This window comes from Sorex araneus, chromosome 2 (assembly GCF_027595985.1).
Source record: "Sorex araneus isolate mSorAra2 chromosome 2, mSorAra2.pri, whole genome shotgun sequence".
NCBI lineage: Eukaryota > Metazoa > Chordata > Mammalia > Eulipotyphla > Soricidae > Sorex > Sorex araneus.
The window spans coordinates 108,028,809-108,055,113 of NC_073303.1; the positions used below are offsets into that span (position 1 = coordinate 108,028,809).

Sequence of the window (26,305 nt, forward strand, 5' to 3'; positions counted from 1 at the left end):
ATTTTTGATTTTACTTTCAGTGGGGATTTGGGACCACATCTGGCAGTGCTCAGGGACTTCTGGTCCTGGCTCTGAGGGCCGCCTGCGGGTTGATGTTTTGCTGGATACTAAACTGGGGTCAGCTGCATATTGGGCAAGTGCCTTAACCTCTGGATTAACTCTCTGGTCCCTGGTAATTTTTTCAGATAGTTTCCATCTTGGCCATCTTGACCCTCTGCAACTTCGCCCTATTTTCTCTACCCCCAGCATAATAAGAAAATGGCAGATTTCTACTTAATAAGATGGCTCAATAGAAATGATAGAAAGGAGCTGGTTCTTATCTTTCTAATAGAGAAATTGGATGGATGGTGTATGGGTGAGGGTCCTAGAAGGCAATTGACACATTCTTACTGCTAATCGAGGGGAGGTAAGGACAGGATTGTTGAGGTCAGAAGGAGCCTGGGATGAGCACGAGATGCTCATTTACCCTCAGCCCTCCCGTTTCCTCCTCCTTCCTCCGCTTGACAGCCCAGCCAGCAGTCAGAGGCTAGTGCTGAGTAATGCAGTTCCACAGTGTAGGGTAGAGAGTGGGGGAGAGGGGCGGACGACAAAAAGACGGTGTTTAGGGTCGGCCTCTCCTTTCATTCCAACGCATCTTCCCAGCACAGGACATTTAATGAGGCCCTGTCAGGTGTCACAGGGACTGACAGTGACTGACTGCCTATTTTGGTAAGGAGTTTGAACATACCCTCACCCATCTATTTTTATTTTTCCTGTGGTTCCAGGGGTCAAACCCAGGGCCTCACACATGTATGGCAGATGTTTCACCATGGATCTCGATACCCAGGCCTAATACTTGTGGGCCTCCATCTCTGTCACAGACACTCACTACTGCTACTGTAGTTCCAAAGCAACCACATCTGTTAAGAAAAAAAACCTAAACAATTTGTGTGGGGAAATGACATTTCAACAAAGATTAAAAAAAAATAAATAAAAGTATTTTTTCAACCCAGAAGTCCAGGTTAAGTGGGTTGAATGTGAAAATTTTAATTGCTGTACTCCCTACTTGAGCTGGTGAAGGCCAGAGTTGGTGTATAAGGTTTTCTTATTCCACCACTCACTCTGCCTTTCTTTGCTTCTGCCAGTATTTTCTGTAGAATCTGAACTTTGTTCTGCCTCTTGCTAGTGGTAGGTGGCGTGGTTTCCCTGGATCACAGCTCGTGGGTGAAGTGAAACCCAAGAGACTTTTCCACTTACCCTTACTATGTAGCAGACCCTCAGTTATTCGTTGTTCCGGATAGTGTTGGGATCCTTTTCTCAGCCTCTTACTGCACAGGCACCTGGAAGCCAAAATAACCTAGAGACAGTCTCAAGTTACAGTAGAACCTTTTACCCTGGTGAGTCCATCCCTGCCTTTGTTGGTAGCCATACAGAGCCCATGGTCCCAAACAAGGGAAACTGTTTGAGTGGCTTCTCCGGGACAGCAGTGGAACTGTGTTCATGGGTCTCTTAGCTCGGGAGAGATGACCCTCTTTGTTAGTTAAATGAACTTTCTATTGAAAGTCTCTGGGTTGGTGCTTTAATAGACTTCAGCAAGCGATCATGCAGCCGATTCTGGTTGAGAAGTACAGAGCACAAAATAAAACCATTAAACTTGGGGTGCAAGAGCCCATTTCCACATTTTTTGTATATTTGTTTGGAGACATTTATGGGATGTTGTGATTGTGTGTGACTTTCTCATAGTGCAGTTAGGGAAGGAAAATCAAGGAAAGTGATGTAAATACAGAGAATTGATAGTTGGCAGGAGAGAAGTTAAAATTAAGGATCTTGGTTGAAAGAAAGTAGCTTTACGAGACTGAGCACGGTGTGTAGTGAGAAACTCAAGGTGTACAATAGAATGTTGTATGGTTGAATGGTAGATTAGTAAAAGTGCAGCTTTGTGGGCGTTGTGGACATTCAGTTAATGGAAGCAAGACTGTAGGAACTGGCCAGGGAGATGGCACAGGGGCTGGCGTTTGAGCCCTGTCCTTGCATAGTTCTCCAGTTACTCCCAGAAACAATCCCTAGCACACTGAACTGGATGATATACATTGACAAATTTGAAGTGGTGCTAATGGATGGGTCCAAGATGGGTCTGTCTGCATTTGTGTCACTTAAAGCGATGGTGGCCAAGGGTGAGAAAGGGAGAGTGAGAGCCTTCCATGAATGTTAATAAGGCGTAATAAAGACTGGTATACTTTTTTTCTTTGAACACTAGAGAAAAGAAGTGGAAAATCCTGAGTTTATTCATGTCAGTTTATGACTTTAAGGGTGTTCTTTATATTACAGTGCTTAGCTATCATAGCAACATCAAAAGGTCGGAAGTGTCATTGTTCTTAATTAAGGCCCAGCCGACAAGACTAACGCAAGATCATATGCTTGGTGGACCTGGCAGCATGGGCTGGAGGTGACTGAAAGGGCGGGAGAGCTGGCTTTGCATTTGTGCCCCGGGGTAATCCTGACACTGTCCTGTTCCCCTATGCCCCCACACCTCCCCAACACCCATTTGTAAGCATTAAACAATAAATTATCTTTCCCTGGTTTGTCAGTATGAAGTGGTGGTTTTCAGTGGCTGGTTGAGTGTTGAAGCAGGCATAGGTTAGGACTTGAGGTGGTGTCAGAGATGATCAGAGGACTGGGCTTCCCCTAGCTGCAGGAAATACACCTTACCCATTGTTAGTGTACACCTGCTAAGCCAGGCCCTGTTCTTTTGTCCTACCAGTGTCGCTAACTTGGCAGTACTTATCTTAATAGTTTCTCGTCCAGTCCACCTATTTGGCTTGTTTGTTTTTTGTACCGGCAGGTACTGAGTGCCGTCCATGAGCAAAGCCTGCACTCTGGCCCTTTGAGCTATCTCCCTGGCTCCTTGCGCTCACTTTGCCATTGGTTCTGCTGGCTCTCTGAGTTCATTCAGTTTAGTTGTGTAGATTCCTCACTGTGTTGCTGATAATTTTAATTTAGAGCATTTTTGTCTTCCTCCCTAAGGAAATTCAACACACAGTTTTTTTTTTTTTAATTAGTTTATTTTTAATTAGAGAGTCATCGTGAGGGTACAGTTACAGATCCATACATTTTTGTGCTCATGCTTCCCCCATACAAAGTTCAATAACCCATCCCTTCACCAGTGCCCATTCTCCACCACCCGTAAACCCAACATCCCTCCCCCCCTCCCCAGACCCGTCTCCCCCCACCCCACCCTGCCACTATGGCAGGGAATTCCCTTTTGTTTTCTCTCTCTGATTAGGTGTTGTGGTTTGCAATAGAGGTGTTGAGTGGCCATTGTGTTCAGTCTCTAGTCTGTATTCCACCCGCCTCACCCTTCCCCCACATGATCTCCAACCACATTTTACTTGGTGGTCCCTTCCCTGAGTTACCCAGAATGAGAGACCAGCCTCCAAGCCATGGAAACAATCTCCTGGTACTTATTTCTACTATTCTTGGGCGTTAGTCTTATAGTCTATTATTCTATATTCCACAGATGAGTGCAATCTTTCTATGTCTGTCTCTCTCTTTCTGACTCATTTCACTTAGCATGATACTTTCCATGTTGATCCACTTATATGCAAACGTCATGACCTCATTTTTTCTAACAGCTGCATAGTATTCCATTGTATAGATGTACCAGAGTTTCTTCAACCAGTCATCTGTTCTAGGGCACTCGGGTTTTTTCCAGATTCTGGCTATTGTAAACAGTGCTGCGGTGAACATATACGTGCATATGTCACTTCGACTATACTTTTTGGCTTTTCTGGGATATATTCCCAGCAGTGGTATTGCTGGGTCAAATGGGAGCTCAACCTCTAGTTTTTTGAGAATCGTCCATACTGTTTTCCAAAAGGGCTGAACTAGCCGGCATTCCCACCAGCAGTGTAGAAGGGTCCCTTTCTCCCCACATCCTCTCCAACAGCGGTTGCTTTTGTTCTTTTGGATGTGTGCTAGTCTCTGCGGTGTGAGGTGGTATCTCATGGTTGTTTTGATCTGCATCTCTCTGACGACTAGTGATGTAGAGCACTTTTTCATGTGCCTTTTGGCCATTCGTATCTCTTCCTTGGTAAAGTTTCTGTTCATTTCTTCGCCCCATTTTTTGATGGGGTTGGATGTTTTCTTCTTGTAGAGTTCAACCAGTGCTTTATATACCCTTGTTATCAACCCCTTATCTGATGGGTATTGTGTAAATATCCTTTCCCATTCTGTAGGTAGTCTTTGTATTCTGGTCACTGTATCTTTTGCGGTGCAGAAGCTTTTTAGTTTAATGTAGTCCCATTTGTTGATCTCTGTTTTTACTAGATTGCTTAGTTCCGTGTCATCTTTGAAGATACCTTTATCTTCAATATCCTGGAGAGTTTTGCCGACCTTGTCTTCAATGTACCTTATGGTTTGACAACACACAGTTTTGAGGGGATTTCTTTTGGCTCTGTTCTTTCTGTCCCCATCTGCTTACACATGAGTCTGTGCAGATTGTCTGCTTTAGAGTGTCTGACTCTCTTATTTGGGAATTGCGGGAAAGGGCACTGCAGAATCTCTAGACTTTGGGGCAGGTAGACTGAACTTTATCTTTAAAAATTCTTGCCTATTTCTTAAAAGCCTTCTGTGAATGGCATTATGGTATAATGGGAATCTCAGGAACACCTATATGTGAGTTCTGATCTCAGTGTTCGCTTACAGTTAGGACATCTTCATTTTTTTGACTTACTTGTAAGAAGTATGAAGTAATACCCACACTTAGAGTTGTTACGAATATTAGTGAGAACCTATGAAAGTATCTGGTGTAGGGTCTTGTGCATTGTACTGCTCATTCAATAGGGGACATTGTCATTATTATGATCTAACTCTTGTTACTAGTTGTATTTCACTTTTGATATTCTTCTTAACATTTTTCTGTTCATTTTATAGTCCCTGAAGTGTTAGTTTCATGCCTTCCCGTATTTGTTGATTAAATATACCAGCTTTTAATCCAGGATGTTAAAATGGCAGCACATATAGTCCATGTTTCATTATTCTGGTTTTCCATTTGACTAACACGAGAGGAGTGGCAGTCAGTGTAATGAACTGTCCCTTAGATTGTTCACATAGTGAACATGGTAGAATTAATATACATATGACTTGTGAAACGACTCGGGAGGAAATCAGCTAGGCTCATGGAGGCAAATATTGACTTTTTTCTTCTGATCTCCCCTATAAGTGTTGCTATATCACGCCTCCTGATTTACCTCCCATGACCAGATGACCAGACTTATTTGTAGCTTTAATGGTGTACTGTTTGTTTTTTTCATATTTTTTCCCTGTTTGGGGCCAGGTTCTTTCAGTTGGTAGCCTGATTGTATTCCATTGTTTTTTCCTGCATCCTACTTTAGGTTTTAGTTTATCTAGAAATTATATTAGGAATAGTGAGCTTTTGAAAATAAAATGTGTGTATATGCAGATTGTCTAGTTTTCACTGATAGTGAGTATGGTCCACCAAGATGATTATACATCATTTATACCATTCGGTCTCTTATACAGGTACATTTGAAATGAAGGTACTTGGAGAACATGTCTGTATATAGCAATTTGAGATTCTGTCTCGAGTGATACATAAGTAGAATTTTAAAGATCTTAACATCCATCTAATAATATGGCATTTTTATTCTTTGTAGGGATTTGTGGAACTGACAATATTTCCTACAGTTGCAAACTTGAATAGAATCAAGTTGAACAGCAAACAGTGTAGAATATACCGAGTAAGGATCAATGATTTAGAAGCTGCCTTTATTTACAATGATCCAACCTTGGAAGTTTGTCACAATGAATCAAAACAGTAAGTTAAAGACTTTAAAGCTTTATTTCTAATCATCTTTATATGATTTGTTTAATTTTGGTTTGGTTTTGGTTTTTGGGCCACACCTGGCTATGCTCAGGGGCTTGCTGTCTCCTCCCCTCACTCCCCTCTCCACCCCTCTCCACCCCTCTGCTCCTTTCCTCTCCTCTCCTTTCTCCTTGAGATACAGTTACAAAGCTTTCATGTTTGAGTCTCAGTCCCACAATGATCAGGGACTATTTCTGACTCTGCACTCAGGAATTGCTCCTGGCAGTGCATGGGTGCTTGGGGAACCTTAGGTGGTAAAACCCGGGTCAGCTTCCTGCAAAGCAAACTCCCTACTCATTATACTATCACTTCAGAAGCCCACCCCTCATTAGCTTAATACTCTCAGGAAGCATTTCTTGGATTAGCATTAAGTTCTGGATCCATTTTTTTTATTTTCCTAATTATAGATTCTGTTGCTTTACCATTTAGTTTGGTAAAATTTGCTAACTCTGCTCAACTCAAAACAAAAAGGCTTAATTTACTTCTTTTCTTTAGAGCGCAGTTCAAAAGTAGTCTCTAAGAGCTTGAGGTAAGTTTTCTTAGCCAGTTTTCCCTCCCTCCCTCCCTCCCTTCCTTCCTTCCTTCCTTTTTTTCTTTTTGGGTCACACCAGGCAATGCTCAGGGGTTACTCCTGACTCTGCACTCAGGAATTACTCCTGGCCATGCCATACATCGTTTGGGATGCTGGGTATCGAACCCGGGTCAGCCACAAGGCAAAACCCACTGTGCTTTTGGTCCAGCCCCTTTATTTTCTTTTGAAGTTTATTCTAGGCACCATGATTTGTAATACTATTGATGGTAGGGTTGGATGCATAAAACATTCCAGCACCACACCTTCCACCAAAGGTCCACTTCCCTCCCTCATTGTCCCAGAGTTGCCCCACCCACACCTCCTGCTGGTAACTTCCCACTAAACACTGCTTCTGTGTCTGTTGCCTTTGGGTGTTTGCTATTTCCTTCTTTATATCCCATATGTGAGGGAGGTGGATCACTGTTTGGCTTTCCTGACTTCACTCAGCCTGAGACTCCAGATCCATCCACACAGAGGCAAATTGCATTGATTTCATAAAATCTGGAAACAACCCAGGTTCCAGGAACGAATGACTGGATAAAGAAATTATGGTTCCTATACACAGTAGAATACTACTCAGCCAGACTTGGTGTTTTTAAAAAATAATTAACTTCAGGATTGGACAGATAATGCAGTGGGTAGAGAGCTTACCTTGCATGTGGCCAACCGGGGTTCAATCCTCAGCATCCCATGTGGTCCCCCAGGAGTAAGCCCTAAGCATTGCCGGGTATGGCTCCAAAACAAAACCAAATTCAGAGTATTAAATGTGAATTTTAGTGGGTTGGCTCTTCACTGCACTATGCAGACCAGAGGCAATTTTTTTTCTCCCATTTGTTTTGTAAGCTGCACCAGTGGTTCTCGTGAGCTGTTCCCTTGCAGCCCGGGAGACTGCGCTTGGCCTCCTACATGCAGATCATCCATCTATTCTAACGAGCTTTTTTTTCTGTCCTCAGGAGACAATTTTAAGATAGTCTCTAACTTTTTTTAACTACTTCTAGAATATTGTAGGAGAATATTTTTTTCTAATATATCGCATTTCTTCACCTAAAATAAGTGTTTCCTATTTTGAGATCACTTGATCCATTGACATATTGTTGGGATGAATTTTATTTTTCTACTCTTAGAATTTGTTTTCACTTTTCCATATATGATGACAGGTTTCACTTTCCCCCCCTTTGGTGGTGAAAGCATTGTAACTGTTCACCAAAGCCATGAACATGAACCCTATTATAATCAAACTAAAAGAAAATATTTTACTATTAATACTTTTTAAAAAATTCTGCCAGATTTTAGAGCTTGTTAATGCACTCAAATTTCTGCCAGATTGGTAAAGAATAATTGCTGCTTAAATTTTACATATGGTCTTTATTCTTGTATTAGAAAAACATAGTGGTTTTGGCAGTCCAAAATGAATGGAGAATGGAGTGATCATTGTAATTAATAATTATACTGCATGTGTGGTGAGGGGGCCATGACATCTATGGTTTTTGTCATGGTCAGTAGAGTAGCTTTTGACTTATTTGAATGAATTAGGTAAGAAGATACTATTACAAGTAAATGGTGTCAGATGAGAAAATAATTGGTGAAACATTTGACTTATTGCTAAGGTTTGCTTTTTCTTCCCTCCAGGAGAAACCTTAATTATTTCTCCAATGCGTATGCTGCTGCGGTTAGTGCTGTGGATCCTGATGCAGGAAATGGAGAACTTTGTATTAAGGTTCCGTCGGAGTTATGGAAACACGTTGATGGTAAAGCACCCAGAATATACTGACTGTCCAGTTAAATCATGTTAGATTCAGAGACTAGAAGCTTTTACATGAAAATTGATGTCAATTTATAATTAATCATTTGAAATCATTTAGGCATTGGAAGCCTTCTTAAAGCTCACTGACTAATGTCAAAATATTTCATGAAGGACTGACAAAAAGTGAGGCTCATTTCACTCTTGTTTTTTAGGTGAAAATTACAAAAAAAGAAAATTAGGTGCATAGAACTATTTAAGATTTGAGAAGCTCAAGCAGTATCAAGTTTATAGTAATAGCATTGTGTAGCATGAGCGATAATAGACATCCTGGCTAAGTTCCTTCCTTATATAGAAGACTGACCTAAAATCCAAAAGATGTAGTGATCTGCTCAATAGATTCAAGTTAAAACATAGTTTTGAACCTACTCTTTGTACTTCTGACAGTACTCATAATTTTCTATGTTTTCTCTTGTATAAACTCACTGCCCTTCTAATTATTCTATCTAAATTTATTTTACATACATAACTACCATTATATAACCTAGCCTTTAAAAAATTATCAACAAGAAAAAATTGCTATTTGAAAACTATATATATATTTTGTGAGAGTTGGTTAAAAAAGAGCACAATTTAGGAGACAAGCAGGGAAGGATCATTACATGATCTGGTACTACAGATCTGGTAATTTTAGTATAGAAATTTTTAAGACAGCTTTTATTTTATTTTTTTTATTTTTAATTAGTGAATCACCATGAAGGTACAGTTACAGATTTATACATTTTTGTGCTCATGTTTCCCCCATACAAAGTTTGAGAACCCATCCCTTCACCAGTGCCCATTCTCCACCACCAGTAAACCCAGCATCCTTCCCACCCTCCCCAGTCCCGTCTTCCCCCACCCCACACTGCCACTATGGCAGGGTATTCCCTTTTGTTCTCTCTCTCTGATTAGGTGTTGTGCTTTGCAATAAAGGTGTTGAGTGGCCTTTGTGTTCAGTAAAGACAGCTTTTAATCTAATTATGAAAGCAACATTTGTTATAGAGAAAGATAACAAATTATCATAGATGATTAATAATATAAATTCTTGAATACTCATTCTCCCTCTTCCCTCTCAGTAGAGTTAATATTCAGGGGCATATAATTAAAGGATAAACTTGAAAAGTAAGTTTGGGGTTGGATCTGGAAGGCCTGAGTTTGTCTTATGTGAGAATTTTAAGCCTTTTCCTTTGACAATCAGTGTAGCACTGTTGGAAATGTTGTCAGGAGGACCTGGCATGACCAGAGTTATATTTTGAAAGAACACAGCCAGCAGTGACTAGAATTGGGGGGAGATCAGGGCATCAGTCATGGCTGCTTGGGTATATAGGTGAAGAGATGGTGAGAGCCTGAACTGGCCTATGTGGTTGAGTTTCTCATGTCAAGATAGTTGACCTGCTGACCTCCTCATTTTCTATTCAGTAGGTCTTTGTTTTTATTATATAGGTCATTGTTAACTAAATTCTGTATTTTTGTATCCAGTGAATTTACCTCTTTTGCAGAATTGAAGGTCCTAAAGATACACATCAATTTTTCTCTGGATCAGCCCAAAGGAGGCCTGCATTTTGTGGTACCCAGTGTAGAGGGAAGTATGGCGGAGAGAGGTGCTCATGTTTTCTCTTGTGGGTATCAAAATTCTACAAGGTAGATTTTGAATTTTTTCATATTTAAACATTATTTCCAGCTGCAGTTTTCCTACATATATGCAATACTTATTTCACTATGAGATGGGGTTTTATGAGCTTAGTTCTCTCAAACAAGTTACTTTTCGAGGGGCGTGGGAGGAGAGTTGGACCTACCCTGAAACACTCAGGGTGTACTCCTGACTTTGTGCTCAGGAATCAATCCTGGTAATGCCCACCGTTTGCAGTGCTGAGCATTGAACTGGGGTCAGCCCCTGTGATTCAAGCACCTTAACTTCTATACTGTCTCTCCGACCTTTTTCTTCTAGCCTGTGTTCTGGTAATCATTCTTCATTAGTCTTTGAGAGAGACTTTCCTGTTTCTCAAGTTATTGTTGTGAAAACACTTGATTTCACTTTGGGCTGCAGATGTAGAGTATTAAAAATATATGCCTCGCATGCATGAGACCTAGGCCTGATCCCTAGCTGTAAAATAAAAAAATGATTCTTTCTCTGTTTTTATTTATTTAATTTTGGTGGAGGTGGGGTGAGCCACCCCTGGTGATACCCAAGAGCTATTCCTGGCTCTGTGCTTAAGAGTGGTCACGGCTGGTGATTGTAAGACCATTTGTGATGCTGGGATTTTGAACTATATTCTCTGCATGCAAGGAAATCCCTTACCTCCTGAACTCTCTCTGGCTCCTCTTTTTCAAAAAAGTTTTTAAGATTAATAACGTGCATTGTTATTTTATATGTATGTGATTTCTCAAGTAAAAAGTCCAGTAAATTGTCATAAATGAACAGACTGCTAGTCCATTTTCGTATCAAGAAAAAACATGACCAACCTCAGAATCCCCTATTTGTTCACTACTTTTTTATTTGCTGTTTCTCCACAAGGATAACCATTATGCTGTTTCTAAAATATCACAGATTAACTACACCTATTTTTAATATCACAAAAATGGAATCAGATGTACTATATTCTTTATATTAGATTTATCTGTTGTTAACGTGTGTAATTATAGCTCATTCTCATAAGTATAGTTCACTACATGTTATGGAAATGGTATTTTGTAGTCTGGTACTCTCTGCTGACTAACTCCTTCCACAAGCCAGAGATGTCTTTTGTTTTCTGTAGGTCCTAGCATGTAATACTTCACCTAAGCTAATGGAAAGTTTTTATCTGACTTGACCCATTTGATGCATCACATAGTCCAGGAAACCAGTTTTCCTATCTTTGGGAATAGAATCTGAATTATGGTTTTTTTTCTTTTTGGGTCACACCTGGCTCTGCACTCAAGAATTACTCCTGGCAGTGCTCAGGGGACCATGTGGGATGCTGGGAATCTAACCCTGGTCGGCCGCGTGCAAGGCAAACGCCCTACCCTCTGTGCTATCACTCCAGCCCCAGAATCTGAATTACGTTTTTAAAAAATTATTATAAACTTTTTTGTATGAAAAAATAATGCATAAACGCTGACTAATGTGAACACTGTCCTCCCATTGTCCATTGATTTGCTCAAGCGGGCACCAGTAATGTCTCCATGTGAGACTTATTACTGATTTTGGCATATTGAATACGCCACGGGGAGCTTGCCAGGCTCTGCTGTGCGGGTGGGATACTCACAGTACCTTGCCAGGCTCTCTGAGAGGGGCGGAGGAATCGAACCTGGGTTGGCTGCGTGCAAGGCAAACGCCCTATCCACTGTGCTATTGCTCCAACCCAATGTGAACACACAACTGAAAATTATATTTAATTGAAAAGTGGAAACTAAGAATTGCTTACCTCTTTTTAGGGTTTGGATTGGAGATAATCACATGATATATTTTCTTTGTATTGCCAAATTGTATTTTTAGAAATGTTTCCATTTATGTAATGTATGGGGAAAACAAATGTCCGAGTTACACTCCTAACATTTATATACCGTCAACTGTCTTTCCTAGATTTTGGTTCCCGTGTGTTGATTCATACTCTGAATTATGCACTTGGAAATTAGAATTTACAGTAGATGCTGCAATGGTGGCTGTTTCCAATGGAGATTTGGTGGAGACAGTATATACCCATGATATGAGAAAGAAGACCTTCCATTACATGCTCACCATTCCAACTGCAGCGTCAAATATCTCCTTGGCCATTGGGCCTTTCGAAATACTTGTAGATCCATATATGCATGAAGTAAGTCATATTTCCTTGTTCCCTTCTTTGCTCCCATCCTGTCATTCCTGTTAAAAATAAGGGCATAAATGAATACCAGGTTTTCCTGATTAAGAGTAGGTTTCATTATTAGTGGGTGAATTCTGAAATGAATTCCTTTCAAAATGTTGCCATGTTGAATTGCAATTTCTTTTTCACCTGAGAACTTGACATTTAAAATAAGCTTAAGTATTTTAAATTTGATTAGAATATAAATTAGACTTCAACATTTCTTCATTATTATTGTTATCTTACTGGCTTATAAATATTGGTGTCCCATCTTTGGAATCTGAAATATTGCAATTTCAAAAGTAAAAGTAAGATTACTTCTCATGTCAGCATATGCAGAATAAAAGAGAAAGGGGCCTGCAAGCATCAGAGAGAGTCAGGTTTCTTCTTTTCTGTGTACTGTGCCACGGATAATACCATGTTAAGTAGGACATCTCAAGCTTAAGATTTCTAGGTGTAAGTGATTTATTGTTTATTAATCTTCTTGGCTTTTTCTATAGTTAGAAAACCTGATGGATGAATCTCTTACAAATCTAGTGTTATTATTTTTTTAATATAAGGCTTATGTTGTGACCATCTCAGCAGCATTTTTTTAGTTATACGAGCAAAAAGTTGAAGGCAACTAGATTTAGAGTGATGGTGACCTATGAGCTCCTTGATCTACACCTTATGTTTGCTTTCCTGAAATCCACAGGATTTATAAAATAGCTCTCAGCAAATATTCAATATATTTTGTGAATAATTTTGTTTTTGCTGTCTGGACAATGACTGTTAAAGTGTATTCACTGCTAAAACTGGCAGTGAGTTTTATTGTCTTCGGTAAATGATCAGCTTTAAAATCAACATAGATTTGTACACCTTATGTGTTTTAGAAGGATGTTTCCTTCTGAACCACTGGAGAAAAGTAAATGAAAGTCACAAGTATTTCTCTTGAATATTTAAAGCCCATGACTTAGTTTTTTTTCTGTGTCAGATAGCTTTACATATTATGAATCAGTGTGCTATCATAAAACTTTGTCTAAAGTGAATTATTTTCTGATGAATGTAAATACTGGCTTTTGTTTGTATGCCAAAGACATATTCTAATCATTACATAATATTGCCTTGATTATTACTGCCATATAGACGGTCGCCTTTTATGCTATTATTCTAGTTGCTTTTTTATATCTATTTTCTGATTTGAAGCATCACAATTTGCAGTACTGCTACCAATAGCCTTCATGCTGTTCTAGTTACTGATCTTTCATGATCCTTTTTTAAGATTAAAAAAAAAATTTTAATTGAATCACCATGATGAGATAACCCATTACAAAGCTGTTCATGATTGGGTTTCAGTCATATGGTATTCCAACACCTAGCCCTCCACCAATGTATATTTTCCAGCACCAGTGTCCACAGTTACTCTCTCCCCACCCCCAACTGCCCCTGCTCCCCAGCCTCCCTCTATGGCAAGCACTTTTCATGATCCTTTTAAAAGAACAATATCATCGTATAGTTTTCCTTCACCATCTTGCTGTAATCAGAACTCTTTTACCTCACTTTGGCAGTCTTTGTTTGCCTAGAAGTTTGCTTTCCAGCTTTTCCCCAAATTACTTTTCCTATTTGTGGTTATACTCTTGTATAGTCTGCTAAGATCTTCCTGATGTACCGTATTACTTTTTTCTCTCTTGGGCTCTGGACTGTCTTTTTTTCCTCTCCGTACCAGTTAGACTTTCAAAAGGTTAGCTTGGCTGGGGAGAGAGTTGAGGTGATAGACCACTCATAGCCTGGTCGGGTCCTGGCCCCCGTGCTGCTGGTGTGTCCCTTTTAGAAAAAAACTACTAAGAACTCAGTTAACTCACATTCGTTAGTCTATATGAAGCCTTAGTATGTCATCCCCGTAGGAGTGGTCTCTGTCATTGATTCATTAACGTGGCATGGGATCAGAATTGGGGCAAGATTATGATAATTTTGTGTCTGCTTTCAAGGTCCAGGAATATAATCTAGTAAGAAAATCAGGATGGTTCCTTTGCTTTTCCCCCTCTTTCCCTTTCACTCATCTTCTCCCCACGTCCTTCTCCCCCGCCCCCCTTTACCTTTTTCCCTTTTTACACATGTATATTCCTGGCTCCCTACGAGCTTAATTTTTAAATGCAATGATTATTTTGTAAACATAGAACAAGTAATCACTTTTAAAAATTATACCAGAATTTCCTTATAGTGCGTTGAATGTATATTTTTGATTAAAGATTTATGTGGTTTTGTTCATAATTGAGGTATTTCAAAAATTTTAAAATTAATACCTAATAGATCGTCTCTACTTTTTTTCCTAGGTTACTCATTTTTGTTTACCCCAACTTCTTCCATTGCTGAAACACACGACATCATACCTTCATGAAGTTTTTGAATTCTATGAAGAAATTCTTACATGTCGGTATCCATATTCCTGTTTCAAGACTGTGTTCATTGATGAAGCTTATGTTGAAGTGGCCGCTTATGCTTCTATGAGTATTTTCAGGTCAGTATCTCTTCAGAAGATAATGGGGCCGAGAGATTGTTCAGTGGGTTAGGCACTTGCCTTGCATGCTGCCGGCCCAGATTTGATCCCCAGCATCCCATATGGCCCCCCCAGGCCCCGCCACAAGTGATCTCTGACTTCAGAGCCAGAAGTTAGGCCCTGAGCACTGCCTAGTGTTGCCCAAATGTAAAATTATTTTTGAAGTCCCCATATTAGAGTGATATGATGCAAAACCCATTACCCTAATACTGTATATGATTTGTGTGTTTTATATTGATTTTATAGTTCTATAGCATAAGGTTTTTAAAGTATTTTTATAGTATATTTAACCTATTTTACTATGGAATGGTATGCTTTGTTGACATTTTTAATGATTATAAAATGTTAAACTGCAGAAAATTATTTTCAGTATAGCCTCAAAGATTCATATCTTCCTTTAGAATTGATACGTGTATTTTTCATATATTTTATAGTTTCTTTTCTGCTTAGGCTTTTTTTTTTTTATCCAACTTATTTTATAGATCATGGGGGAGTTAGTTTTGGTGATTTGAGTACTATTTAAGAATATACCGGTCCTGTTGGAAATTTGTTTGAAAACTTTACCCTCTTGACCATTGCCATTTTCTTTCTCACCATTTAATAGTTCCTACTTACATGTTTTTTTTTTCCCCTATTGGAGCGATAGCACAGCGGGTAGGGAGTTTGCCTTGCACGCATCCAACCCAGGTTCTATTCTTCCATCTTTCTTGGAGAGCCTTGCAAGCTACTGAGAGTATCCCGTCCCCGTGGCAGAGCCTGGCAAGCTACCCATGGCGTATTCAATATACCAAAAACAGTAACAAGTCTCACAATGGAGACATTACTGGTGCCTGCTTGAGCAAATCGATGAACAACGGGACGACAGTGCTACAGTGCTACTTATAAGTTTTATATCTCAGGGTCACTCATTTTAGTCAGTTTACTTCTTTGGTTTTTTGGTTTTGGGTTTTATTTTTGGGCCACACCCGATGATGCTCAGAGGTTCTTCATGGCTCTGCACTCAGGAATCATTCCTCGGGGTGCTCAGGATACCCTGTAGGATGCCAGAGATCAAACCTAGCCAGCCACATGCACAGCAAGACCCCTACCCACAATACTATCACTCTGGCTCCTCAGTTTATTTGGGGCCTAAATTTATAAAATGGTGTCAGTGCTGCTCTTGCACACTCCAAAGTGATTTTAGAAGGGTTGGGTGTTTGATTTATTTGAAAGTGATAGTGAAACATGAATATAATATTACTAGGAAGAGATTTAGAAAGCCCTTCATACAGATTAGTGTCTAATTGTCATTGGTTTGTGATTCATGGTGGTTCCTCTTATTCCACAAATACCTGTTAATATTTTTCATGGAAAACAGTGCATTCCTTGCTTTAAATGAAAAGCATCGAAGGTATTAATTTCAGCTTAATTTGAAAATGTGTGAAAGTTCTTGGGAAAGCTCTTAGAATAATCTGATTTTTCTCTTTCATGTCCAGCAAATCTTTTTATTTTAAAAGTGTAATTATTTTGACTGAAGAATTGTTAATTTCTTGATTTTAATTAGCCATCTCTTCTGAATTCCAGCACGAATCTCTTACACAGTGCCATGATTATAGATGAGACTCCTTTGACTAGAAGGTGTTTAGCGCAGTCCTTAGCCCAGCAGTTTTTTGGATGTTTCATATCAAGAATGTCTTGGTGAGTAATTTCAAAGTTTACAGTTGAGGAGAAAAAGGATCAGGAAAGTTTAATTTTATTTTCCTGTAATGTAAATGGAAAAGAAAAGTATAAATAATTAAGAGACACAATTTTGTAAATATTTGAAAATAATGAGTGTATAAATTTTGTGTTTGGCCATGAAATCAACATAGGTACTCTCACCTTACAGTTAAAATGAGGTAAGAAAATTTGGATGACAATGTTTTGGTTTGCTTTGGGCCTGATGGTGACCAGGACTTATTGTAGCTCTGTGGCCGGGATCACTCCTGGTGGTGCTGGGTATAGAACCAAGGTCAGCCTCATGCACAGCAAAAACTTAATCTCTTGTACCTTCTCTCTAGCCCTAGTAGCATTTATTTCTTAAAAAATGAATAAATACTATAGATAGGAGGGGTTAAATATGCAGAAAAAATATAGTTAAAGTTCTAATATCAGTGTTTGATGTAATTGGTAACTTTTAGGGTAGTAGTTGATGAACCTTCATAGCCCTTTACAATATAATTGTCCTCTACAGTAATGGTGATGTGGGGATTTTTCTGCTGGTAATTCATTGTGTCCTATTGTATTTGAAAGATGTGAATGGCTCGAACAGGTAGCATGAGATGAATTTGAAAAAATGTCCAAAACTCCTTTAAGATTGTATTTCTAGGGACCAGAAAGGTAAGGGGCCAGAGGTTAAGGCGTGTGCTGTGTACGAGGCCAACTATAGTTTGGCCCCCAGCACCATGTGTGGGCCCCCAGCATTGCTAGGACTGATGCCCCGGTACAGAACCAGCAGTGAGCCTTGAGTGCCGCCAGGTGGGGCCAAAATATTATCATTTCTAATTCTGACCGCTCTGTACTTGATGTAGTATGTGAATCTTGGTTTTCTTTTCTCGTTGAAGGGGAAATGTCTGAGGAGAAAGATAATGATTTTTAATTTTCCTGACAGAATGGTTCCAACAAGAGTAATTCTTGAAACATGACAGCCAAATGGATAAATGTATGAGTATATAAATGAATAAGTGAGCAAGTTTCCTTGTTCATTGTGTTTTCGCTTAAGGGGCCAAAAAATGAGTAACTTTAGATCTCAGAGTTCCACTGGTAATTTATGCATTGAACTGAAACGGAGATGGCAAACTAGAGTTGAGCAGCACTCCTGGGTACAAGCAAGGTGATTGCTTCAAGGCAGAGAGTGAGCAAAGATGGGAAGGAGGGAAACCACTCCTCGGGAGCAGAACTGTGAAGGAGTTTCACACTTTAAATTAGGTAGTGCCAGGCGCGAGGGAGGTTTCAATGAAAGGACAAGCTGGAGTAAGTGGGAAACCAATCATTTGTTAATAATTTTAAGAAAGTGGAATACTATACATTCCAATCTTCTTTTATCCTCTTTGGTCTTCTCTAAAGATTTTATGTGCATTAAAGGAATTTATATTTTGACTTTGGTTTAGGTCTGATGAATGGGTTCTAAAGGGAATTTCTGGCTATATTTATGGACTCTGGATGAAAAAAACGTTTGGTGTTAATGAGTACCGCCATTGGATTAAAGAGGTAAAGACTGCTGCTTCATTATCCACTAAGAAAGTCAAGAGAACAGGTTGGGATTCTGACTTCAAAGTTGCATGTTCTTTTATTAATTTTTTTAAGTAATTATCAAATATTTACTGTCATGTGAAGGTCTTGTTCCTTTAAACATAAAATTCACCTCACGAGATGACTGATGACGACTTTGGGGTGTTATAGGGTTGTAGTGTTGTAGCCAGACTGGAGCGATAGCACAGCGGTTGGTCGTTTGCCTATCATGCAGCCGACCCAAGTTCGATTCCTCCGCCCCTCTCGGAGAGCCCAGCAAGCTACCAAGAGTATCGAGCCCGCATGGCAGAGCCTGGCTAGCTACCCATGCTTATTGGATATGCCAAAAACAGTAACAATAAGTCTCTCAATGAGAGATGTTACTGGTGCCTGCTCGAACAAATCGATGAGCAACGGGATGTAGCCAGGGGGCTGTCCCCAAGGGCCTCATGCATTAGAAGCATCTTCTCTACAGCTAGGTTCTACCTCTAGTCTATAATGATCTGTCCTACTTAGGTTGTTGTAGTGTTGGCTCCAAAGACTTTCTCAAAGAAAGAGATCATTTAAGCTCCGCATACATCGAGTTAGTCTTTAGATGCAGCCTAGCTCCTTCTAATCATTTATAATACAACTTTGAACTTCCTAAGTTTGTTTAAATTTTACAACCCATGTATCAGTATAAGATCACTGATATTTGCCTTGCATGTTTGTAAGCTTTGTGATTTTGGTTATATTTTATATATTCATATAAAGTTATATATTTTGCTCTTTCCAAGTAGCAAGTGTATAATGAACGTAATAGCATGTGATACACAGTCTATACCAGTGATTTTCAACCTTTTTACACCTCCTGTTGAAAACTGATGTGAGTTAGGCAGAAATAACTTTCACAAGTAATTTTTACAGAGAATTTCTGTGGGCAGACACTGGTCCATGGACTGGATTGGACTGGTGGTTGAAAACGACTGGTTATGAGACGTCATACATGTAATGTGCTTTGTGTATATTGATAGTGTTTATATATCCTCAGTGTTATTACCCCTTTTTCCTGTTTATTTAAAAATTTCTACAAAAAGGATCTGGGTCTATCTATGTTTTGCTTTGCTTGTGTTTTGCTTAGTCCATTGTGACCATGTGTGTCTTCATTTGGGGAGGAGGATGGGTGTTGGGCCCCGCCGGCAGTGTTTGATGCCGTGCTTAAAGGCCATGCTTAAAGGATTCTGTGGTTCTCGGGTCAAACTTGGACCTCCCACATGTGAAAAGCATTTGCTCGACTCATTGGACTATCTGGCCTATATCTACATCTCAGTTTTCATTATTGAGGTAATCATAGTAAATAGTGCCCAAGAGCCCGGGGGCTCTCTTGATGATTCTCTGCTAAGGAGGCTCTGGCAGTTCAGTGTGCGGGTCCTCGGATGCAGGCTCAGAGGCTTACAGGACCATACCCAGGGGTGTTTGGGTCTCCCAGTGGCACCCACTGGAGCTTAGTATTGAACTTAGATCGACCGAATGAAGCCATACACTTTAACCCCGAAGGTGTTTTTATGACAGAAGAAGTGGCTCAGCGTGGATCCCATGCTTGGCATAGGAACTTTGAGCTCTGTTCCTGGCATAGCCCCAAGCACTGTTGGGAATGACCCCCTAGAACTGAGCTACGAGTAGCTCCCAGCACTGCTGTGTATGGCCCCAAAACAAAAGGGAGAAAAAATATATCTATATGTATATATACACATATCTATATCTTTATCTATCTATCTATCTATCTATATCTTGGCCATAGTGCTGAGGCTTGAACCTAAGGCCTCTTGTCTACAAAATATGCACCCTTCCTGTGAGCTATATCCCCAGTTGTCTGGAAAACTTAATACAAGAGGGAATCAGTAGCTTTGTACTTACAGTGTATCAGGCACTGCTAAAAATGTTGTGATCCTCCCCACTGCTGTGTTACTCTCCCCATTTGATAGATGAAGAATCAGGTTGTTCTTTGTTCGGTTACTTGTAGCTAGTAAGTAAGTAGCAAAGCCACAATTCAACCTTGACTTAACCTCTTCATTGTGTTGTTCATTATGTCTTTCTGCCACTTGTATATAAATTAGGTTAAGTTTCTAGCACAGTTCTCTGCCTTTCTTCCACTTTTTCTTAGTTAGATCTCTTTTGTATTAGAAGTGACTACAGACGTTTTAAAGTGATGGATTTCTGTCATAATTTATCCTTTTTTTTATTTGCAAAAATCCCTAACACAAAGATAAAACACAGAGACTGAAGAAGTAAGTTTGGAACATCCGTACAGAGATTGAGTTGGATCATTAGCAAAAGCTTCCATACTACTGGCCACCCTCAGTCAGAATTAAGGCTCATTGGCTGCCCGGTTTCAGCCACTTGTGGTCGGTCTGCTTTGTGTAGGAGAACATTTGTCTGCAACTCCTTTTTATTTATTTCAAGCAATTTATGTTCTGATTCCTGGAAGCAAATTTCCTTAGTTCAGTTACTAAATTTGGTATGTAAAGATATTTTCACTTGAGCCCTGTTTTTATGTCTTTTTTTTTCTAGGAATTGGACAAAATAGTGGCATATGAACTAAAAACCGGTGGAGTTTTACTGCATCCTATATTTGGAGGAGGAAAAGAGAAGGATAAGTATGTTTACTGTCCGGAGATGACATTAACCATGTTTTATGGGATCACTCTTTCAGGATCATTTATGTGTATGCTGAGGCCCACCTAAGAAGTCAGAATAATGGTGCATAATAATACTGAACTGACCAACGCTGGCAGTACTCTCATTACTCTTTTCATTGCTTTGCTATTTTTATTACGTGTGCTGGCTACAAATGGATACAAACTTTTAAAAAGACTTAAAAAAAAATAGGGCTTTTCTTTATCTTTCCCATGTTAATTTTCTAATGCTACCAAAGCTGTTTTCATTTGCTCATAAGTTTAAAAATAATGAAAACAGATACTGTCTTAATAGCTACTGATTTTATTTGTGTAAATCTCAAGTGAAGTACCCTGCTTTCAGGATCAGATGACTTCAGTATCGAAACTTCCTAATGGTACCTGAATAATTCACTACTTAGATGTTGGATAACATTTGTTTGCAACATCCCCCCCAACCCCCCACCCCAGCCCCCACCCCGGGCTGCAGGCAGCTTAGGTTTATTGAGTTACAGTCATCACAGTGTATTGGGAGGCGAAAATATTTTACCCACCCCATATTATAAAAGATTTTTGAGTTTTGTTCAATTTTTTAAAGTATTTTCCTAACTTATTGTTTGCTTAGCTATATAATTAAGTTTGAAGGGGGTTGTGTTTACTTTAATCTTAGATTATTGCTGGAATTGTATTGTTGGTATTCATTTAGAAATAAATGAATATTTAAAGTATTACATATTTCTTTCTAGGAACTTGTTATATGTCTCCTTTATTCAAACTTAATTCAAGTTTTCTTTTACATTTTTTTAATAAAACATTGTAATTTTCTTGTAGCTGAATGTCTGAGCTTTACTAGACTTACGCTAAAAAAATTGCTAAGGTTTTATCCATGAGGTTTTGCTTGTCTTGATGTGACTATGGGATTTATTGCTTATTTAATGTTAAAATTTGTTGTGTTAAATCCGTCCTTTTTTTTTTTTTCAGTCCAGCATCCCATCTACACTTCTCAATAAAGCATCCACACACACTGTCCTGGGAATACTACACGATGTTTCAGTGTAAAGCTCACCTCGTGATGAGGTTGATTGAAAATAGAATCAGTATGGAATTTATGCTACAAGTAAGTGGTATGACTAAGAACTTAACAATTTAAAATTCTAGGAGCCGAGTAGGCTGGGCATTTGCTTTGCACTCCTCTGACCTGGGTTCAATCCCCGGCATCCCACATGGTCCCTCGAACACTGCCAGGAGTAGTTCCTGAGTGCAGGGTCAGGAGTAACCAGTAGGTGAGCACTACTGGGTATGGTCCCAAAACTTACAAACCCAATAATTTTTAAAAAATGTATATGCTATAAGTATATAATTTAAATTTCATAGAGTAGCATCAGACGTTTGAGTTATGGCTGTGGGCTTGTCACTGATGAGCATCTTGGTTTAGCTGCTAAATCTGCTTGTTTATGTTTCCTCAGATGTAGCATGGATTCAATACTTGGCTCACTACAGTGTTATTGTAAAGATAGAACTTGAACCTGGCAATGGAAGTTCAAACTTTTTTGTGATTTTGTGTTTGGCATGATTTAGAATATTTTAAGTTGAAGCAAGCACCATTTAAAAATATTTTCAGTAGAAGAAAAAATCCTGTCCATAAGCGATGTTTGTGCTTGTTACTAATTGTGCATAGTTTTAATTAGATTTTGATAATAAATGCTTGAAATGTAATAGAAATCACTGCACTAAGACATCCAGATATTTATTTTCTATTCTCTGTATCCTCTGAGTTCCATGAAAAATAATTTTTAATAATCTTTCTAAAAGGTATTTCAAGTTAGTCTTAAAGCAGGTTTTCTCTGTTTTCAGCAGTTGATTCCGGGGCCAGAGGGATAGTATATGGGTTAAGACATCTGCCTGTCTGCTGCTGACCCGGGTTTGACCCCAGTACCAAATAATGTCCCCTGAGCCTTGCCAGGAGTGATCCCTGTGCACAGAGCCAGCAGGAACCCTGAGACCTGGTGTGGCCCCCAACCTAAACAGCATGACATTAACTTGGTGCTTCACAAATTTCAAACTTGTGCTTCTACCATTGGGCCAAAAAATCCTTCTGTTCTTTAATTTTGTTTTCTTTGGGGTCACTTTGGCAGTGGTTGGGGCTCTTCTGGCGCTCAGAGGTTGCTCCTGGTGGTGCTCGGGGTACTGGGGGGCCGGGGCTCCCGATACCCAGCATGCACTCCAGCCCTTAGACCCATCTCTGGCCCCTCATCCTCCTCCCCTTGTCTTGCCTTACAAGAGCAGAAATATCAAATCAGGGGTCGTTCATAGTCTGTTAGCTTCTGAGAGCTGTATAAATCCTCTATGAATATCCTTAAATTGAAAAATGAGTTATATGTAAAGCTTATGACATAATAATCATAGGTATTATAAAGAATTCTTTCGGGAAGAAGGGGACTCTCAGGCTGCAGTTTTGGGGACCCCAGAGCAGTCTTCCTGGTACTCAGGACTGTTGGGACATGCACGTTTAGTGCTTGGGCCCTGTTGGATGGCAGTGCTACCCCAGGCTGCCCGGCAGGCCTAGGTAGGCTTCAGGCTGCTCTTGGTGCTGCCAGCCGTGCTGTGGTTCACTCTCGAGGCCTGCGAGCCCTTTGGGCTCTTCCTGCATCCTCTGTATTGTTCCTAGTGTAATTAATAATAGATACATTATTCCTCTTTGGCCAGTAATTATGGAAAAGCAGTTACGTTTATAGGGAATACAGGCTTATCATCTAAATCTTCATCAGCTGGTAGTCTGGTTAGAGCACCAAATACAGTAGGACATAAAATTACTGTCTCGTGTAATTGACAGTAAATGCAAGTGGGTAGAGTACAGAATTACAAAGCAGTATGTACTAGTTACACAGAATTAACCAGCTTCTTCTTGCAGGTTTTCAATAAACTGCTAAGTTTGGCTAGTACTGCGTCATCTCAGAAGTTCCAGTCACATATGTGGAGTCAGATGTTGGTTTCCACATCTGGATTCTTGAAATCTATCTCAAATGTCTCTGGCAAAGACATCCAACCTTTAATAAAGCAATGGGTGTATCCTTTTTTATAGCACATCAACCAAGGGGAGGAGAATATGGGTAGGTGTGTAAAGGGAAGGAAGAAGGAAATTTGGGGGACAAAGGAGGTAAGGATTATTTATTGAAGTTCAAAGGAATGGTAGAAATAACTAGGAATTCATTTCCACTAGCTTAAGTTGTATCTTGGAAATTTTGAATTTCTTTTGAATTTCTTCTATTTCAGATAATTGTATTAAGCAGCCCAATTGAGTTTTTACTTCAGTGAAAACACAAATTTTTAATATTTTAGAAATTTTGTTTAAATCCGGGCAAACAGTTTTTAGACTTAAAATTTTTTAAATTTATATTGTACTGCGGTAACATGGTTACATTAATGTTTTACAGTTTTGATAAACGAAGTTTCTGTACCTTTACCACCACAAAGTGCCTCTTCCCCACCCCCATGAGAGCATTTTGTATATGAATTTGAAGTACCTGCCACAAGTTTTGAGTAAAGAATGTTCCCAAGCTTTAAACTCTTGGGGATGCATTTTAGAATTATTACGGCCTTAATGAATTCATTTCCCTGTGTTTCAGTATGTTCAGTACATACTCATTTCAGTATGCAAAAGTCCTTTACAGTTCTTCAGAGACCAGAGTGGAGTGGTCAAGTTCTATGGAAGTTTTGCATTTAATAGAAAACGAAATGTCTTAGAATTAGAAATAAAACAAGATTATACATCTCCTGGAACTCAAAAATATGTGGTAAGTTATTTTCCAAAATGCTCTCTCACGCAGTGCAGAAGGAGTTTATATAAAGTACAAAACTGGTTAAATGTTTGGTATCACTGTATCACTGTCATCCCGTTGCTCATTGATTTGCTTGAGTGGGCGCCAGTAACGTCTCCATTGTGAGACTTGTTACTGTTTTTGACATATCGAATATTTGGTAATAAGATTATTTTTGCAAAGGATGAAATTGATTTTGTGTGTTTGATTTTGGTTTTATGTTTGTTTGGGGGCCACATCCAGCAGTACTCTGGGCTTATTCCTGCACTCAGGGATCACCCCTGGCAATGCTCAGAGGACCATATGGAGTGCCAGGGATCAATCTGACTTGGCCCTGGGCAAGGCAAACGCCCCACCCACTGTCATATCTCTGTAGCCCCACAAAGGCTGAAATTAAGAAATACCAAATGTCAGTGTGAAGGAATGTAAGAGAGAGATATATATATGTATATATGTGTGTGTATATATATATACATATATATACACACATGTGTATAGGTTTATATATACATATTAATGTTCATATGTACGCATATAAACAAATGTATGTGTGTGCATATATATATGTTTTCAATAAACTGCAAAGTTTGGCTAATTCTGCATCATGTGTGTGTGTGTGTGTGTGTGTGTGTGTGTGTGTGTGTGTGTGCGCGAGCACGCGCTGATGACTCCCAGCACACTGTGACTGATCACTACTTCTTTAGTTGAGCCCAGTATATATACATATATGTACATATATGTATCTGTTTCTAAGTATTTATGTATGGATGGATATTACAGAGAACCTACATTTTCCCAGTTCTCTCCTCATGTTGGCATCAACTACTTTCCTGTGACTCCAGAACACATTGATCTCTTGTTATTTATATTTCTAGTTAGAATAAATACTGGCCTTGCCTTGCAATATCTTTGAACACATGCTTCTTTTTAAAGGGACCACTTAAAGTGACTGTGCAGGAGTTAGATGGATCCTTCAATCATACATTGCAAATTGAAGAAAACAGCCTTAAACATGATATACCCTGCCATTCCAAAAGCAGAAGGTAGGGATAGTATTAACTACCAAAAAAAACCTCTTTATAACTAGACTATATAAATCACAGGTTAAATGATAAAACAAAAATCCAATTGAATGCCTGATTTGAGGGAAACGTTATCTTTTTCCCATATTCCTTCTGTTAATATTATTAAACAATTTTTATTTTCTGAACTTGATATTTGCAGGTGGGGGTACATACCCACAGAAGCTGAGGGCTATTATTCCTGACTCTGGACTCCAGAGCAACGAGTGGCGATGCTATTTAGTTATTCTTTACTGTGAGGAATACCCGATGACTTCTCTCTGCCCCTTTTTTAATTCATTCTCACCCAAGTTTTTAATGTTTTATCCAGTAAATTAAGATTCAGGGGTAATTGGTATAGAAGCTTTGCTTTTTTTTAATCTGCATATTTACATATTAAATACTTGTTATTAATACAGTTATGTGTTGTTTCATATAGGATTACTCCTTGTCTCTATCATACATACATAGATTTTTTTTTATAGGATCAGGTTAGATATTAGACAATGGAAATTTCAGTGGACACACATCATTGTATATTTAATGTAAATGAATAGCTGTGCTTAGTTAAGGACAGCCCAATTTTATTAGAACCATTTTATTATTTTTGAAGAAGTATTTTTGTGGGACACGGATTTTGGTAATAGTATCTTCCAGTTTTCCTTCATTGAATGTATTTGTATAATTAAAAATTTATTTTAAAAATTATAAAAGTTTTAGAAATGTTCATGCCTCCTTCCATTCTTATTTTTTTTCTTTATAAAGAATTTTTTAAATTGATATACCTTATTATCATTTCTGTATAAAACAGCTCTTAGTCTCTGTATTCCTAAGAATGACTGTGTGTCTGCTTCTGTTAAATTGTGAGCAGGCAAACATTTCATGATCATTTACTCCACTCCATTTACCTTCTACCCAGACAGGTTTGGGGTGGGGGTTTAGGGTAGAT

The 26,305-nt window shown here is 39.0% G+C and overlaps 1 protein-coding gene across 1 annotated transcript in view; it reads left to right on the top strand.

Moving 5' to 3' along the window:
* The window catches only part of TAF2 (TATA-box binding protein associated factor 2), a 70,491-nt gene that overhangs the window by 2,896 nt on the left and 41,290 nt on the right, over positions 1-26,305 (top strand). The window contains exons 3-14 of the mRNA XM_004607647.2: positions 5,655-5,815; positions 8,064-8,182; positions 9,717-9,858; positions 11,780-12,011; positions 14,351-14,535; positions 16,138-16,251; positions 17,703-17,802; positions 20,374-20,459; positions 21,459-21,594; positions 23,389-23,543; positions 24,157-24,271; positions 25,229-25,338. Coding sequence (XP_004607704.1) covers positions 5,655-5,815; positions 8,064-8,182; positions 9,717-9,858; positions 11,780-12,011; positions 14,351-14,535; positions 16,138-16,251; positions 17,703-17,802; positions 20,374-20,459; positions 21,459-21,594; positions 23,389-23,543; positions 24,157-24,271; positions 25,229-25,338 — 1,655 coding nt within the window. The remainder of the gene's footprint in view (positions 1-5,654; positions 5,816-8,063; positions 8,183-9,716; positions 9,859-11,779; positions 12,012-14,350; positions 14,536-16,137; positions 16,252-17,702; positions 17,803-20,373; positions 20,460-21,458; positions 21,595-23,388; positions 23,544-24,156; positions 24,272-25,228; positions 25,339-26,305) is intronic.